This window comes from Taudactylus pleione, unplaced genomic scaffold (assembly GCF_031769625.1).
Source record: "Taudactylus pleione unplaced genomic scaffold, aTauple2 ptg000372l, whole genome shotgun sequence".
Lineage (NCBI taxonomy): Eukaryota > Metazoa > Chordata > Amphibia > Anura > Myobatrachidae > Taudactylus > Taudactylus pleione.
The window spans coordinates 17,527,582-17,543,518 of NW_028284773.1; the positions used below are offsets into that span (position 1 = coordinate 17,527,582).

The 15,937-nt window shown below is 44.3% G+C and overlaps 2 protein-coding genes across 5 annotated transcripts in view; one reads left to right on the plus strand and one right to left on the minus strand.

Annotated features, from left to right (window-relative positions):
* The window catches only part of LOC148508320 (uncharacterized), a 174,922-nt gene that overhangs the window by 40,089 nt on the left and 118,896 nt on the right, over window positions 1-15,937 (plus strand). For 3 of the 4 annotated variants that reach the window (XR_015869603.1, XM_088444856.1, XM_088444855.1), the window contains one exon: window positions 376-495. The exons of the other annotated variant lie outside the window; for it this stretch is intronic. Coding sequence is in view for 2 of the 3 variants with exons in the window: in XM_088444856.1 (XP_088300982.1) it covers window positions 376-485 (110 nt within the window). In the remaining variant the exon portion in view is untranslated. Of the gene's footprint in view, window positions 1-375; window positions 496-15,937 lie in introns of those variants that run through there. 4 annotated transcript variants of the gene reach the window in all.
* Window positions 1-15,937, minus strand: part of LOC148508321 (anosmin-1-like) — a 59,861-nt gene that overhangs the window by 26,533 nt on the left and 17,391 nt on the right. The window lies entirely within an intron of this gene.

Below are 15,937 nucleotides of genomic sequence, written 5' to 3' on the forward strand. Positions count from 1 at the left end.
TGTCCTTTTGCCTGTGCAGTTCAAAATAGTAAAGTAGTTCAAATGTTTTTTAAATATATCTTTGTGAAACAATGTCAAGAATGTTTTCCCCTTACACATATGACACATGTCCAAACACTCACACTTGTGTCTTTCTTGTTTACGCTACCAACAAATGTCATAGTTTTGCTTATTTTTTTTTATTTTTTTTAGGATTTTTTTTTCTTCTTTTTGGGCCCTTATATGTTTTAAATCTTTTCTTTTTGCATTCCGTTTGTTTTGGACATGTTTTAGTAACTGATGTTTTTTTTTTGGTATAGTCTGAAATTTTTGTTGGTTTTTAAAATCTAAATGAAGGTGTCATTTTAGTAATCCGCACATTTTTTTAACCCACAGAGGACCAGAGGCGTAACGATGCAATTGCTGCCAGATTACTGGATCTACGGGGCCATGTAATTGCCATGCTGGTGGCATTGGACCATCTTTTGGCGATCCTGCGCCACTAATTTTTTTACATGACCAAAAATAATTTACAAAAAAATAAAGTTTATTTTGCTTTATTTAAGTCTCATTCCTTGTCTGTAAATCTTAGATTGTTGAACCTTACATAAGTCTACTATTTGTCCCTGAGTTTTTAAGTAATGTAAATTTGTTTGTAGAAAGCGCAAGTAAGTATGTAAGCTTGCACATTAAACACATAACAATACCAATAGGTTTGTAGAATTAACCTCAAAAATAGAATAATTTTTTTGGGGGGTAATGTAAAAATTAAAGCTACCTGCTTAGGCCTAGAATTGAAAACATACTGATTCACCATAATACCTTTGGTGTTTGTTTTTAGCAACAAAGCAGGGTACTAAAGTTTACAAATTAAGAAATTACAGTATTAGGCATTAAGCAACTTTGCATTTTTTTGAACAGGTTACACATGGTTGGGTAACGTAAAAAAAAAATTTAATGCACACAAATAATAAACACCAAGTGAATTGACACAATAAATTCACACATTGAAAACACACACAAAAGTCCAAACAACACCAAAATCCCCCCCCCCCCAAAAAATCAGGAACTGTTTGAAGAAGTAGCATGCCAACATGAATCCACAAATGAGGAGAAGAAATCATTGTTCCCGAAGTTATATCCAATGTGTCCACATAAAGTCATTTGTGTTGATCAGGTAGTATGCATGGATTTTTATGGTCGTTTTAGGGAATAAAACAAAACAAAAAAAAATCCTCTGGCTGCATTGGGACACCACTCCTTATGGCGATGTTGTGAAATATCCCACACAGGACCACAATTTTCAAAACCATACCCAGCAAATACATGAGGTCGCCACCAGAGCGGTGGAAGCATCTGAATCGGCCTTTTAAAAAGCCGATACAGCGCTCCACCACCTGCCTGGTGGCTGTAAGTGCGGAATTATACTGACTTTGTGGCCCTGGTGTGGGAACCAAATAAGGAGTGAGCAGCCAGGGCGTGCAAGGGTAACCACTGTCTCCTGTGAAAATATAAAAAACAACATCAGGACCATTGGATACCAAGCTTTGCATTGGTTTCAACAGAAGGTGTCAACTTACCCAGAAGCCATGCATCACCAGCTTGTAGGTTGTTTAATTTGTGCCAAATCCCTGATTGCCGGATGACGAAGGAATCATGTGCACTGCCTGGGAATTTGGCATTCAGGGACAGGATCTGGAGGGAGGCATCACATACCACCATTACATTCATCGAATGAAAGTTCTTGCGGTTCCTAAATATTGCCTCCAGACTTGCTGGAGGCTGAAGTGGTATGTGAGTGCCATCCACAACCCCTATGATGTGTGGGAAGCCAGCAATTTGGTAAAAATTAGCCTTCACCACATTAAGGGAACCCATATCCAATGGCATTTTAATAAAATGATGGAGGTGTTTAAAAAGTGCATCCATCACTGCCCTCAGGATCCTTGAAAAGGAGGATTGGGATATCCCTGCCACTATTCCCACGGTGGTTTGAAAGGATACTGAGGCACAAAAATGTAACACCGACATTAATCGCGTAAGTGGTGGTATTGCTGTAGGACTGTCAATTTGCCATTCAAGATCACTCTCTATTAATGAGAGAGTGTCTATGATGATTTGTGTCGGAAGACGGTATCGCCTTAACACCTCATCATCTGGCATTCCAAAAAGGGTGACACGTGTTCTATATATCTGGGGCCTTGCACGCCTACAAGGCCTATGCCTGGGACGAAGTTGAGGTTGGTCGGGTTCTGGAACCATGGCCAATATAATACGACCAACATCAACCTGAAATGTTAAGCCAGGTAGTTATTGTTTTAGACAAATGTGTTAAGAAAAATATACTTATCTTTTCAAAGAAAACCAAAGATTCTTACAGGCCTGGGTAGTGTCATGTGAAAATCAACCTACATTTCAAAAGTAGAAAATATTTTTAGGATTAATTTAATAAACTAGGAATTAAGCCAAATATAGTTGTTGAAAATTTAGAGAAGGGAGCACACATTAGTTCGCAAAATAGTACACTACATTTAGAATTGACATGATTTTACACAGAAAAAAACACACATTAGTTCGCAAAATAGTACGCTACATTTAGAGTTAAGACATGATTTTACACAGAAAAAAACACACATTAGTTCGCAAAATAGTACGCTACATTTAGAGTTAAGACATGATTTTACACAGAAAAAAAACACATTAGTTCGCAAAATAGTACGCTATGTTTAGAGTTAAGACATGATTTTACACAGAAAAAAAACATACATTACTTAGCGAAACATATGCTAAGACCAATACATCTAATTTGTTAATTAATAAAACCAAAAACACTTACCAAAAAACAGACAAATATCCCAAAGTTAGAAAAGGTCACTTGGTCACTGCCAAAATAACTGTAAAAAAAATAAATAAATAAAAAATGTAAAAACAATTTAATAATAAATATTTAGGGGAATTATTGAAATACTTACTCAAAAATATAAATAAAAATAGCAAAAAGAAACTCAAAAATGCTAACGTAAACAAAGAAAGTAATTAAAAAAACGCTCCTTCTAAAAAATACCAACTACTCCTTCACGAACCAACAAACCATGAACAAACCACTACACCGAAAAACCTCCAACAATCCAAAAATGCCACCTCGAATGGAGTCACACCAAGCCATAAATAGTCTTTATTTTCCAGCTCAAATTAAGGACGGACAATAGGAGCGCACAATGAATGATGCGGCCGAATAATGCTGACGCATGTATAAAAACGTCACTGAAGGCCCAAATCGGTCTGCTACATTGAGAAAAGACAATGAGTACAGAGCAGCAAAGTACTAGCCAAGAGGCGCCATATAAGTATTTTTTTTTTATGGGAAAATGCTTATGTTTAACATTACATTTTGAAACATTTTACTAAAAATATTTTTAAACCATTTTAAAAAAAGGTGTGGAGGATGCCATGGAAGAGGCTGCTGGGCCTAGTAGGCAAACTAGGGCCAAAAAAAAAAAAGGCAGCCACAATTCACAAGGAAGGAGATGGCAGTGTTCCACAATATTTATTAATTGTACAAACAATAATTTTTGGGTAAACGTAAATGCAAAAAATTAAAAACAATTCACAAGAAAGGAGAGGGAAGTTGTGGCCAGAAAGGAATATGAGGCAAGCACAGAAGGAGTGTGGGAAAAGTAGCCAATGGTGTCACCGTTTTTTCGCCCGTTTGGCTGGGGGAGGGAGGGCGCCAGACCGGGTCCGGGATGTCATCGGGCTGGCCTGTCCAGAGGCAGATGTTGTGGCCTCTGGACTAGGCACAGGGCTAGGCACATTTGGAGGATTGGCTGATGTTGTGCCAGAGGTGGAGGATCCTGATGTTCCGGCAGGAAGGGAGGTCGGCTCCACCATGTGCTGGCGAACGAGCTGCTCCAGGGCAGTGGCAATGCGGATGTTGGCCCTGGTATTTTCCGCCAGGGCCTGACCAATGGTCACGTTGGCCGCAGCATTTTGCTCCAGGGCCTCAGCCACCCGTACCAGACTGGCGTCCATCCTCTGCAGAATCTCCGTATGGAAATTCGATTTAAAATTGAGTTCTGTGAGGAGGGACACTGCCTGCGAGGGGGATTGCCCTGGACTGGCTTCTGCAGGGTCCTCAGCTGGATGTACTGGTTCCTCCCCTGCAGAGCCAGCAGAAATTCTGCGGCCAAGGCTCCCCTCTGGAGCAGACTCATCCGCCTGTGTCTCTGTTAGAAAAATGAGAAAAGACTCACATTAGAATCTACATATTGGCACAATAACATTTCACAGTTGGTGACATCACAACATTTACCTGGGACAACATGAGGAGCCGCAAAGTCTGGCATGTCCGTATCCATGTTGGACACGCCAAACACCTCCACAGGCTGCACACACCCCTGTGCCAGCTCTTCTAAATCAGTCAACTCCAATGACACAGGGGTGGGACCCCCACCTGTCCCCCTTGCATGCCTAGCCCTGTCCGCCAGTTTTTGCTTCAGGCGATATTTGAAGTCGGCCCATCTGTAGGATGAAATTGGAACCATTACTTTTTTTTTTGATTTGGTGTTTGGTTTTAGGGTGGTCAAGTGTTTACTTACCGCCGTATGACATCCCGGGCTAGACGGACATAATCACCCACCCTATTGACATCCACGGCTCCCTCTTCCCACATTCTCCACTTCTGGCTTGCACTCATATTCCTGTCTGCCTGTGGCAGGATGTCCACACATTTCTGAATCAAAACCTCCATCTCCTTTCTTGTGTATTGTGGCTGCCTTTTCTTTTTGGCAGCTTTGCCCGGAATACTGGGCCCAGCAGCCTCTTCCATGTCATCCTCCTCACCTATTTGGGTAAATTTGCAGAATTCTCAACTTCACAACGTGCACAATATTATGTTTATAATTAATCATTGAGTCAAAATGCATGAAATACTTACCGCCTGACTGTTGTCCATTGTTTCCCTGGTCTGTAGCCATGTGTGATGTTCAAACTAGAAATACACCAGAATTGTGTTTTTGTCTCGTGACGTATTTATACATGCGTCCTTATTTTGCGGCCGCATCATTGATTGTGCGTTCCTCTGATCCTTCCTTAATTTGTGCGGGAAACGAAACACTATTTATGGCTTGGGGCGTCTCGACTCGAGGTGGCGTTTATTGAATGTTGGAGGTTACGTTGGTTGGAGTTGATTGTTGGCTGGTGTCGGAGATTGCGTTTATTGTGGTTTTTTTTTTTTTTATTTGTTTTTTCTTTGTTTTCCGTTAGTTCTTGTTTCATTTTGAATTTTTTGGTCGTTTCCAGTTTTGGTAAGTTTGTGGAAGTCTAACTTTGGGTCAATTTGTCTCTCATTCTGGTGTCGATTTTTCTAATAAGTTTTTTCCCGTCATTTCATCTCTCTTAGGTTTTATTTTGGCTCTGCCCCAAAGACATTTTGGTTCGGTTTCTTATATATTATCTCTTGGTAAGTTCATTTGTTAAATGTTTAGGAAATGTTCTTGTTTGTCTGTACGCAACTTTGGTTGGCCTTCCACATGTTACGTTGTTTTTAGCAAATTAGAACTCTGTTTTTTTTACATTATTTTTGCGGCGTTATTGTGCCATGTATTTGCGAACTAATTAGCGCATTTTTACTACTTCCTATTGTGCCATGTATTTGCGAACTAATTAGCGCATTTTTACTACTTCCTATTGTGCCATGTATTTGCTAACTAATTAGCGCATTTTTTACTACTTCCTATTGTGCCATGTATTTGCAAACTAATTAGCGCATTTTTACTACTTCCTATTGTGCCATGTATTTGCGAACTAATTAGCGCATTTTTACTACTTCCTATTGTGCCATGTATTTGCGAACTAATTAGCGCATTTTTACTACTTCCTATTGTGCCATGTATTTGCAAACTAATTAGCGCATTTTTACTACTTCCTATTGTGCCATGTATTTGCGAACTAATTAGCGCATTTTTACTACTTCCTATTGTGCCATGTATTTGCGAACTAATTAGCGCTTTGTGAAATGTGTATTCATCCCTTAAAAATGTTTTTTTTTTTGCTGGAGCATTGGTTGCTTACATTTGGCCTCAATTTGACGTAGTGTGCGCAACGTCGTTTTGCTCTTTGCCCAAATGTGTGTGTGTGTCCCCTTTTATGTTTTGTCTTGCTTAAATTTGTGATAATGACATGGCCAGCATAAAATTATGTCTATTTTTGATGTTATTATTTGCAGTGACAACATATCATGACAATACCCCGGCATGTAAGCATCAATGGATGGTATTTTCAAGCAAAGTTACATGTATTTTTAATGGGTGGTGTAAAAAGGCTGACATTCCAATGTTGTCATTTCAGGTTGATATGGCTCGGATTGTTCTGGCCCTGCTCCCGGAAGCCGACCAACCTCAATCTCGTCCCAGGCGTAGGCATCGTAGGCGTGCAAGGCCCCAGATATTTCGAACACGTGTCACCCTTTTTGGAATGCCCGATGATGAGGTTTTAAGACGATACCGTCTTCCTCCAAAAATCATCATAGACACTCTCTCATTAATAGAGAGTGATCTTGAGGGGCAAATTGACAGTCCTACAGCAATTCCACCACTTACGCAATTTATGGCGGTGTTACATTTCTGTGCCTCAGGATCGTTCCAAACAACGGTGGGAATAGTGGCGGGCATCTCACAATCCTCCTTTTCCCGGATCCTGAGGGCAGTGATGGAGGCACTTTTCAAGCACCTCCATCATATTATTCAAATGCCTTTGGATATGGGTGCCCTTAGTGTGGCCAAGGCCAATTTTTACCAAATAGCTGGCTTCCCACACATCATAGGGGTTGTGGATGGCACTCACATACCACTTCAGCCTCCAGCACGGCTGGAGGCAATATTTAGAAACCGTAAACATTATCACTCCCTCAATGTAATGGTGGTATGTGATGCCTCCCTCCAGATCCTGTCCCTGAATGCAAAATTACCAGGAAGTGCACATGACTCCTTCAACATCCGGCAATCAGGGATATGGCACAAATTAAACAACCTACAAGCTGGTGATGCGTGGCTTCTGGGTAAGTGGAGACCTTTAGTACATAACAATGTTAAGCTTCATACAGAGTGAGCCTGATGTTGACTTTTCGTTTTCACAGGAGACAGTGGCTACCCTTGCACCCCCTGGCTGCTCACTCCTTATTTGGCTCCCACACCAGGGCCACAAAGTGAGTATAATTCCGCACTTACAGCCACCAGGCAAGTGGTGGAGCGCTGTATCGGCCTTTTAAAAGGCCGATTCAGATGCCTCCACCGCTCTGGTGGCGAACTCATGTATTTGCCGGATATGGTTTCGAAACTTGTGGTCCTGTGTGGGATATTTCACAACATCGCCATAAGGAGTGGGGTCACAATGCAGCCAGAGGATGCCTTACCTGAGGATGGCCCCCCCGAGGTTGGTCGGAGGTCAGTATGTGGGGGGGCCATATACGCGATGATGTGGCCAGATTTTTTAGGTAATGATTTGAAAAAAAAAACTGTTGATACCTAATGTGGTTGGGTTTGTTTGAGAACATCTAATTTTTGGCTAATTTTTTGCTCCATCTTCTGTTTTTTTACATAATCTTTGGCACTCCAACGATGACTACTTCCTGCTACCCTTACAAAACCTGTATGTGGATATTTTGGGAATATATTCTGGAACCCTTATTGCAACGCCATATATGTGGAATCATGTTGGCATGGTCCTTCGTTAACCAGTTCTTGATTTTTTGGATGTGATGTGGTTTTTTTGTTATGTGTTGTATTTGAGATTATCACTGTGTGTTTTGTTTGTGAGTGACCACTTTGAATTTTCAGTTATGTTGATAATAAATGTTTTTAGAGTGAAATGTTGTCCCTTTTTGGGAACGTTACCACCAAGTGTAACCAGGTTCACACACGTCACATTTGACTAAGGGGTAATCCAGTACTGACGCCATTTGAGAAAATATGTTTTCTTTATTCAGGGTCCCAAACCAACACCAAAAGGAAGCCTGTACAATCCTTTTGCTTCGTAATATTGCCCTAAGCTGCTTGCACACCAACTAGGAACCTGTAAAATGTAGAAATATGTAATTGTGACTACACCAAAAAAGGGAAATCAGATTGGTACTGTTAGGTGTTTCTTGTGGCTGTTTGACATAAAAATACAACACACACTCTTATTGTCCAAAATTTGAAATCATTGCAGGAACACTCTACTTATGTCAGGGTAAACAATATGTGGTTTTGAAAAAACGAATGAGCCAGAACGTAACTTCAAAAAAAACAATTTATTTACAGAATGGGCCCAAAATAAAAAACTACTCCCTAAGGTAGACCGACATACGGTCAAGGACCACCAGCACCCCGATGATATTGGAGTGCATCTGGGCCACACAGGCGGATAAATTGGCCCGAAGCCTCTGTTCCTCTGTGGGTGAGAAAAGTGTGGGGATTAATACAACAATAGTGAAACCACATTACAAAATATTTAAATAAAAAACTCCACAAAAATCAATTATCAAAAACTGCATTAAAACTCATCAAAATAAAATGGTGTAGGGCAAAAATACAAGGCCTATGTCCAAATTCCGACAGGTGTGCTATGTGTATGTTGAAAACAGCAGTAACAGGTTCCGGCAATCGCCCAAAACCCAAAAATGTATGAAAAACAAAAAAAAAACACAAAAAAAAACCATGATTACATACAAACAGTTTGTGACGATAAATAAACACCAAAAAAAACATACCGGAAGACCCAACGCCAGCTACAGAAGGCCCTCCATCGTCCTCCTCGGAGGTGGGTCCATTCTCCAAAGATTGGGGTGGGGTAATGACCGACTCCGGGGAGGGGGTCATTCTAAGAGGGGTGGTTGGAGGAGAGGGGGAATTGGGACGGAGGGGAAGGAGGCCAGAAAAATCTGGCTGAGGGTGTAGGAAGGCTGGGGAGGAGTGGGGAATAGGGGAAGGAGTGGAGTTGGAGTGTTGGCTGGGGGTTGGGGAGAGTGGCCGGGATCATCGTCTGGCCGGACGCTGACCGCGTAGTCTTCGCTGGGCCCCTTAAAGATGGGAAACAAATTGGGGTTAGTTCCCACAAAAAAACGCGCAAAAAAACAATTTCAAATGCACCCCCAAAAACCAAAAATAAAAAAAAATGAGAAGAATTAATAAATATGAAATACAGGGAAAACATGGCCATGCAGATATGAGGAGAATTAATAAATATGAAATACAGGGAAAACATGGCCATGCAGATATGAGGAGAATTAATAAATATGAAATACAGGGAAAACATGGCCATTCAGATATGAGGAGAATTAATAAATAAGAAATACAGGGAAAACATGGCCATGCAGATATGAGGAGAATTAATAAATATGAAATACAGGGAAAACATGGCCATGCAGATATGAGGAGAATTAATAAATATGAAATACAGGGAAAACATGGCCATGCAGTTAGGGCCACAAAGACAAACATGAAAAACACAATCCATAAAACTTACTTTCTGCGATCTGCATGCGAAAGCATGCCAGCAAGCGGGGCATCCGCCGTTGCAGGTCCGACCACCTGCGCTCCAGCTGCCCGATATGGCGGCGTGAGCCGAAGGAGGGCAGGCGGGCCCGAACCTCCGCATATGCGGATCGCTTCTCGCGGTTGGTGATGGGTGACGGCTGGCTGGTGATCCGCCTATCCATCACCTCCGTAAGCACCAGCAGCTCGCGCCTGGTGAATGCGGAGGCTCTCATGATGGCAATGGAGTTTTTCCAAAAAATCATTTTTGATAAAGTGCTCCAAAATTTTATGATTGGCTAATGTATTTAGGAAATTAACAGGAGCAATTCTATTGGTTAGTGTATGAGTCATGTGTTCGACAGGGCCAGAAATCTGTGGAGACTTATAGGCTTGATGCAGTGACATGCGTAAGCAAATTTACATAAAGAAATGAACTCCAGGAAATATTCGGGTATAAAAACTAATCGAACAATTATTTAATAGGGGCTAACATGTATTTTGACAATTAGAAGCGAATGTTTAAGCCGTACGTATTCTGCGGGTAAACACAAACACGGACATAAATAAAGTTTATTGCATTGTGTAAAAAAAAAAAAAACAATTAAGCTAATTGATATACTGATTGGCATGTTACGATTGAGGGAGGTAGGCAGAATAAACGAGCAGTTAATCGAAATGTGACAGTCCAACTTCCGGGTAGTACTAGTGCGTGCGTTCCCTTCAAACCACTTCGGGGATGTACGCTCGCTATTTGGCATGCTCGTTAGTTAGAGGAGGGGTCGCCTGAGTTTGGGGAGGATGTTTTGATGCGAACGAAAATACCAGCGTGTGCCTGAATTTAAATATTTTTTTACGTTCGCCCAACGTACGAACGGTCACTTGCGTCCGGGTCTGAATGAGGGCCAATGTCTTCTGGCTCTGCAGGGGAGGAAGCAGTAGATCCAGCTGGGGACCCTGTGGCGGACAGTCCAGGGCATTCCCCCTCGCAGGCAGTGGCCCTCCTCACTGATCTCAATGTTAAAACGGATCAGCACACCGAGATTCTGCTGAGGATGGACGCCAATCTGCTACGGGTGGCGGACGCCCTGGAGGAAAATACTGCGGCCAACATGAGAATTGCAAATGCCCTTGCGGAAAATACTGGGGCAAACGTCAGAATTGCAAATGCCCTGGAGCAGCTCGTTCGCCAGCACATGTTGGAGCCGGCCTCCCTTCCTGCCAGAACATCAGGACCCTCCACCTCTGGCACAACAACAGCCATCCCTCCAAATGTGCCTAGCCCTATGCCTAGTCCAGAGGCCACAACATCTGCCTCTGGCCAGGCCAGCCGAAGGACGTCCCGGACCCGTTCAGGCTCCCTCCAACCCCCGGCCAAACGGCCTAAAAGGCGATGACAGCACTGGCTAATTTCCCCACAATCCATCTCTGTGTTTGCCCCATATTCCTTAATGCCCAAAACCTCCCTCTCCTTTCTTGTGAATTGTTTTTAAATTTTGATATTTTTTGTTTTTCAAATGCCACTTATTTTGTTTGTGTGTGGCCAAAAACATTTGTTATTTGTATTTACGTTAACAAAAAATTTTTAAGGAAAAAAAAATTAAAAAAACAAAAACATAATCATTTAATAAAATTATGTTGAAAATCTGCAAAATTCTAATGTTAATTTATGCAAAAACTGGTTAAAAGGTAATCCCTCAAACAAAATTACAAACAATACAATGGAAATAGAAACATTAATTTTGTGGGAAAAAAAAAAAAGGGTTAAAAACAATTTATGAGTTTTAATTAACACTTACAAAAAAAAAAAGGACGATTGGTTTCTTGGACCAAAAAAAATTAAGAAAAAAAACAAACGTGTACAATATTGTTTCCCTAAAAAAAAAAAATAACAAATATTTCAAAAGCCCACAAAATAAAATAAAAATTGTTAGCTAATTCATTGTATTACCCAGAAATTAGCAGCTGAGTAGTTCACCTGCGTTCGGTTTTTAGCTACTAAAAAAGGTCTATTTGCGAAACACCTTACAAGCAGTTTAGCAATTAAAAGATGATTGTTTTTGTGGCCTCAATTGATCAATCGCTACACCATCGATGAGCCCAGGAAAGTACGAAGAGACCATCGTCATTGCGGTAGACTATACCAGACCACAAGCTGAGCGAGCAGTCTTAATGGAAATTGGATCAGACAGTGACGTATCACTTGTTCCGTTCACATTTGGCGCTCGCATAAGATAATTTATGTACGCCCAAAAAACGCCTCGACACGCCTGCGTTTTCCCATCTCCACCCCCGTCACCGCCCCAAAACGGACAGTTCTGTCAATCACATTTGACATGTCACTTCCTGTCCGCTTTGTCTACGATCGACTGAAAAATGACCGCAATCAGACGTACGCACATGCGCACTGTTACTCCGACGCATGCGTGGTTGTACAACATCGACTGACTACGAACGAGCGGCCGCTTACGAGCAGCTCTGAATCAGGCCCTAAGTGCACTTGGGAGCTGTGGTGAAGTAATGGGACAAAGTCCAGTTAGTGACAGGCAATGAACAATGTCCAGGAAGTGACTGGTTAATAGAGAATGTTCAGGTAGTGGCAGACAATGGGAACTGTCCAGGTAGTGACTGGTTAATAGGGAAATGTCCAGTTGATGACAGGCTGGAGAAATCAGGTGTAGTGGCTGAAATGAAGAATGCAGACTGAGGAAGAAATATCCAGCAGAGTGTCAGTGGAGGCAAGGTGCAGGGTGAACAGCAGGACTCAGATACTCAGGCAATGTAATGGAGGATGCAGGGTAGTCCAGCGGGGTTGGAGCAGACAAGCAGGCAGGCAGGTAGCGTATCACAGGAAACAGGTTGGTGAGTACAGGGAACTCTCTCAGCTACGCTGAGAAACACGTTGCACTGGCAATGAAGTGAGGCTCTGAACCTCCCTAAATACCAAGTGCTGTGCCGTGACTGGCCAGAGACAGCATGTGACAAACCAGAATTGAGCGATTAGGTCACGTGACCGGAGCGAAGGTGGCGGCGCCCATGCCAGAGCGGAACAGAAGCACCACCAGACCTCACCAACCCAAATTGACAACATGCCTGCACAGAACCACGCACAGCCAACGCCCCTCGCCAAACACCAGCGCCACCGCCAGATGCCCCCCGCCATAGTGACCTCACAGGTAATACCCGTCGACCACCATGCCGAGAAACCCTGGTCGTAACACCCTGCGCCCAACACCAGCCACCCACCCACCCTGTCCCCACCCACCCACAGTTCATCCAGCATTCCCTGTGCCCCCCCAGTCCAGCCAGCATTCCCTGCGACCCCCCCCCAGTCCAGCCAGCCTTCCTTGCTCCCCACCCCATCTAGCATTCCCTGTGCCCCCCCCAATCCAGCCTGCTTTCCCTGCCCCCTAAGTCCAGCCAGCATTCTAGTATAGCCAGGCCACCTTCCCTGCTCCCCCACAGTCCAGACAGCGTTCCCTGCGACCCCCTAGTCCAGCCAGTGAGCCTGCCCTCCGCCCCCAGTACAGACAGCCTTCTAGTCCAGGCAGCCTGCCAAGGTCGTATCTACACATTGGCCAGGATGGCAATCACCAGGGGCGCCAGCCGAGGGGGGGCGCCACCCAGCGGTGTAATCCTCGGCCAGGTGGGAGTATGGACGGCAGCAGCACTGGAGCGGGGATAAAGGTAAGTGGTTTTTTTTGTGTGTTTGTGTGCGCGGGGGGGCGGCGCAACTACAGGGGGCTAACTACTGGGGGCAACTACAGGGGGCTCACTAATGGGATCGACTAGGTGCAACTACATGGGGCTCACTGATGAGCGCAACTACAGGGGGCTCACTACTGGGGGCAACCACAGGGGGCTCACTACTGGGGCAACTACAGGGGGCTCACTACTGGGGGCAACTACAGGGAGCTCACTATTGGGATCGACTAGGTGCAACTACATGGGGCCCACTACTGGGCGCAACTACAGGGGGCTCACTACTGGGGGAAACTACTGGGGACAACCACAGGGGGCTCACTACTGGGGCAACTACAGGGGGCTCACTACTGGGTGCAACTACAGGGGGCTCACTACTGAGGGCAACTACTAAAATGGGCACAACTACAAGGGGCACTACTAAAATGGGCATAACTACAGGGGGCACTACTTGAAGGGGCACAACTACAAGGGGCACTGCATATGGGCACAACTACAGGGGGCACTACTTTAATGGGCACAATTACAAGGGGCCCTGCATAATGGTCACTACTACTGGGGCATTGCATAAGGGGCACTATTAACGGGGGCATTGCATAAGGGGCACTATTAAAGGGGGCATTGCATTTTGGGGCACAACTACAGGGGACACTGTATAAGGGGCACTAACTTGATACACAGTTTACAGGTTATAAACTATGGCCCTCATTCAGAGCCGGACGCTCTGAGCAGAGCGCACGCTCTGTATGAGAGCCGTCCTCCATAATTATGGAGCGTCCTCCTGGACGCTCGTATAGCTGTGGGTCACCACCCACAGCCTATACGAGCGTGCAGGTTGATGGCCGCGATGGTCTTGACTATCGCGACCATCGCCAGTGCGAGCCGGAGCCTGCGGTTGAGTTTCTCAACCGCAAGGCCCGGAGTGATTTTGGCTCGCGAGTGGGTCTGAATCAGGCCCTATGTTCCCAATAATCTGGTTCTACACGGACATTAAAACTGTGCAACCTGTCATGAGCTGAGGTGACAGACTGGCAGGAGCAGAGATGAGGGTTGGTGAAGTAGATCTGTCAGGGTGGGATGTAATGGGCATTACTGTTTGACATAATGTGTTTTTGGCATTACTGTGTGCACAATGTGCTATTATTGGCATTACTGTATGGCATAATGTGTAAGGGGCATTACTGTGTGGCATAATGTGTTGTATGTGGCATTACTGTGTGGCATAATGTGTTGTATGTGGCATTACAGTGTGGCATAATGTGAAATAGAGGCATTACAGCATGGCATAAATTTGCTATAAGGGCTTTACTGTATGTCATTATGTGTTATACGTGGCATTATTGTGTGGTAGTTGTAAGGGTCATTCCGGTGTGGCATGTGTTGTAAGGGGCATTTCTTAGTGTGTCATAATATGTAAGGCACATTGCTGTATCATGTAACCACACACCTTAAATGTCGTCTTAGGCTGTGTTTGATCTTTGGGCGGGGGGGGGGGTGCCTGAAACTTTTTTGGCATGGGAGAGCAAAATTTATAGTTACGCCACTGAGTAGCACAATCTCAATCACATTACATGACATAGTAGTGTCCCTTATTCATGTTATGTCACACGGTAGTGCCCCTTATACACCTAATGCCCACAGTAGTAGTGTCCCTTATACAAAGCTCACAACAGTAGTGCCCCTTAGACATAATGGCCACAGTAGAAGTGCCCCTTATGCAATGCCCACAGTAGTAGTGTCCCTTATACAAAGCTCACAACAGTAGTGCCCCTTAGACAATATAGCCACAGTATAAGTTCTCCTTATGCAATGCCCACAGTAGGTGCCCCTTATGTAATGCCCACAGTAGAAGTGCCCCTTATGCAGTGCCCACTGTAGTAGTGCCCATTATGCAGTGCCCACAGTGGTAATGCCCCTTATGCAGTGCCCCCAGTAGTGGTAGTACCCCTTATGCAGTGCCCACAATGGTAGTGTCCCTTATTCAGTGCCCCCTGTAGTAGTGGCCCTTTTTTGAATGCCCACTGTAGCAGTGCCCCTTATGCAGTGCCCATGGAGTAGTAGTGTCCCTTATGCAGTGCCCACAGAGTACTAGAGCCCCTTATGCTGCCCACACTAGTAAGGCCCCTTATGCAGTGCCCACACTAGTAGTGCCCCTTACACAAAATTACACACAGACACACATAACACTATACTTGACCGGAAGCCCCGCCCCTGCACCCGCGGCCGTCTGACTGCTCCTCGCGTTCGACACTATGGGAGAGACGTCATGACATCTCTCTTCACCCATTGCGGAAGCTGGAAGGCGGAGCTTAGGAGTGAGCTCCAGCCTCTGGCTGTCACTGCAGGGAAGGAGCTGCCGGGCGCCTGCTGGTAACAAAATCTCAGCGGGTGCCCAGCAAATAGAGTAGGTAGTTACGGCACCACTCCAGCTCAGTGTCTGCCTGCAATGCTGGGCCAGCTAAGCGCATTGCGCCAGCCCTCGTTGTGTTCAATTTCTTGCAGCACTTCTATTTCTTCTTATACATTGCATTGCTAATCATGTTATTCATAAAAAATAGCAATGATGTGTAAATCTAATCTGTAATGGGACAAGATTAGACTACTGTAGTTTGCAATTTTTTTGGAGGAGTTTCTCATTCAGGGCTATAACTAGGGGAGTGCAACTGGTGTCGCCGCACAGAGCGGTGGGGGCTCCCACGGAAAGCGGGAGGGTAGGCAAGTTTGCCCCAAATATGTAAAATTAG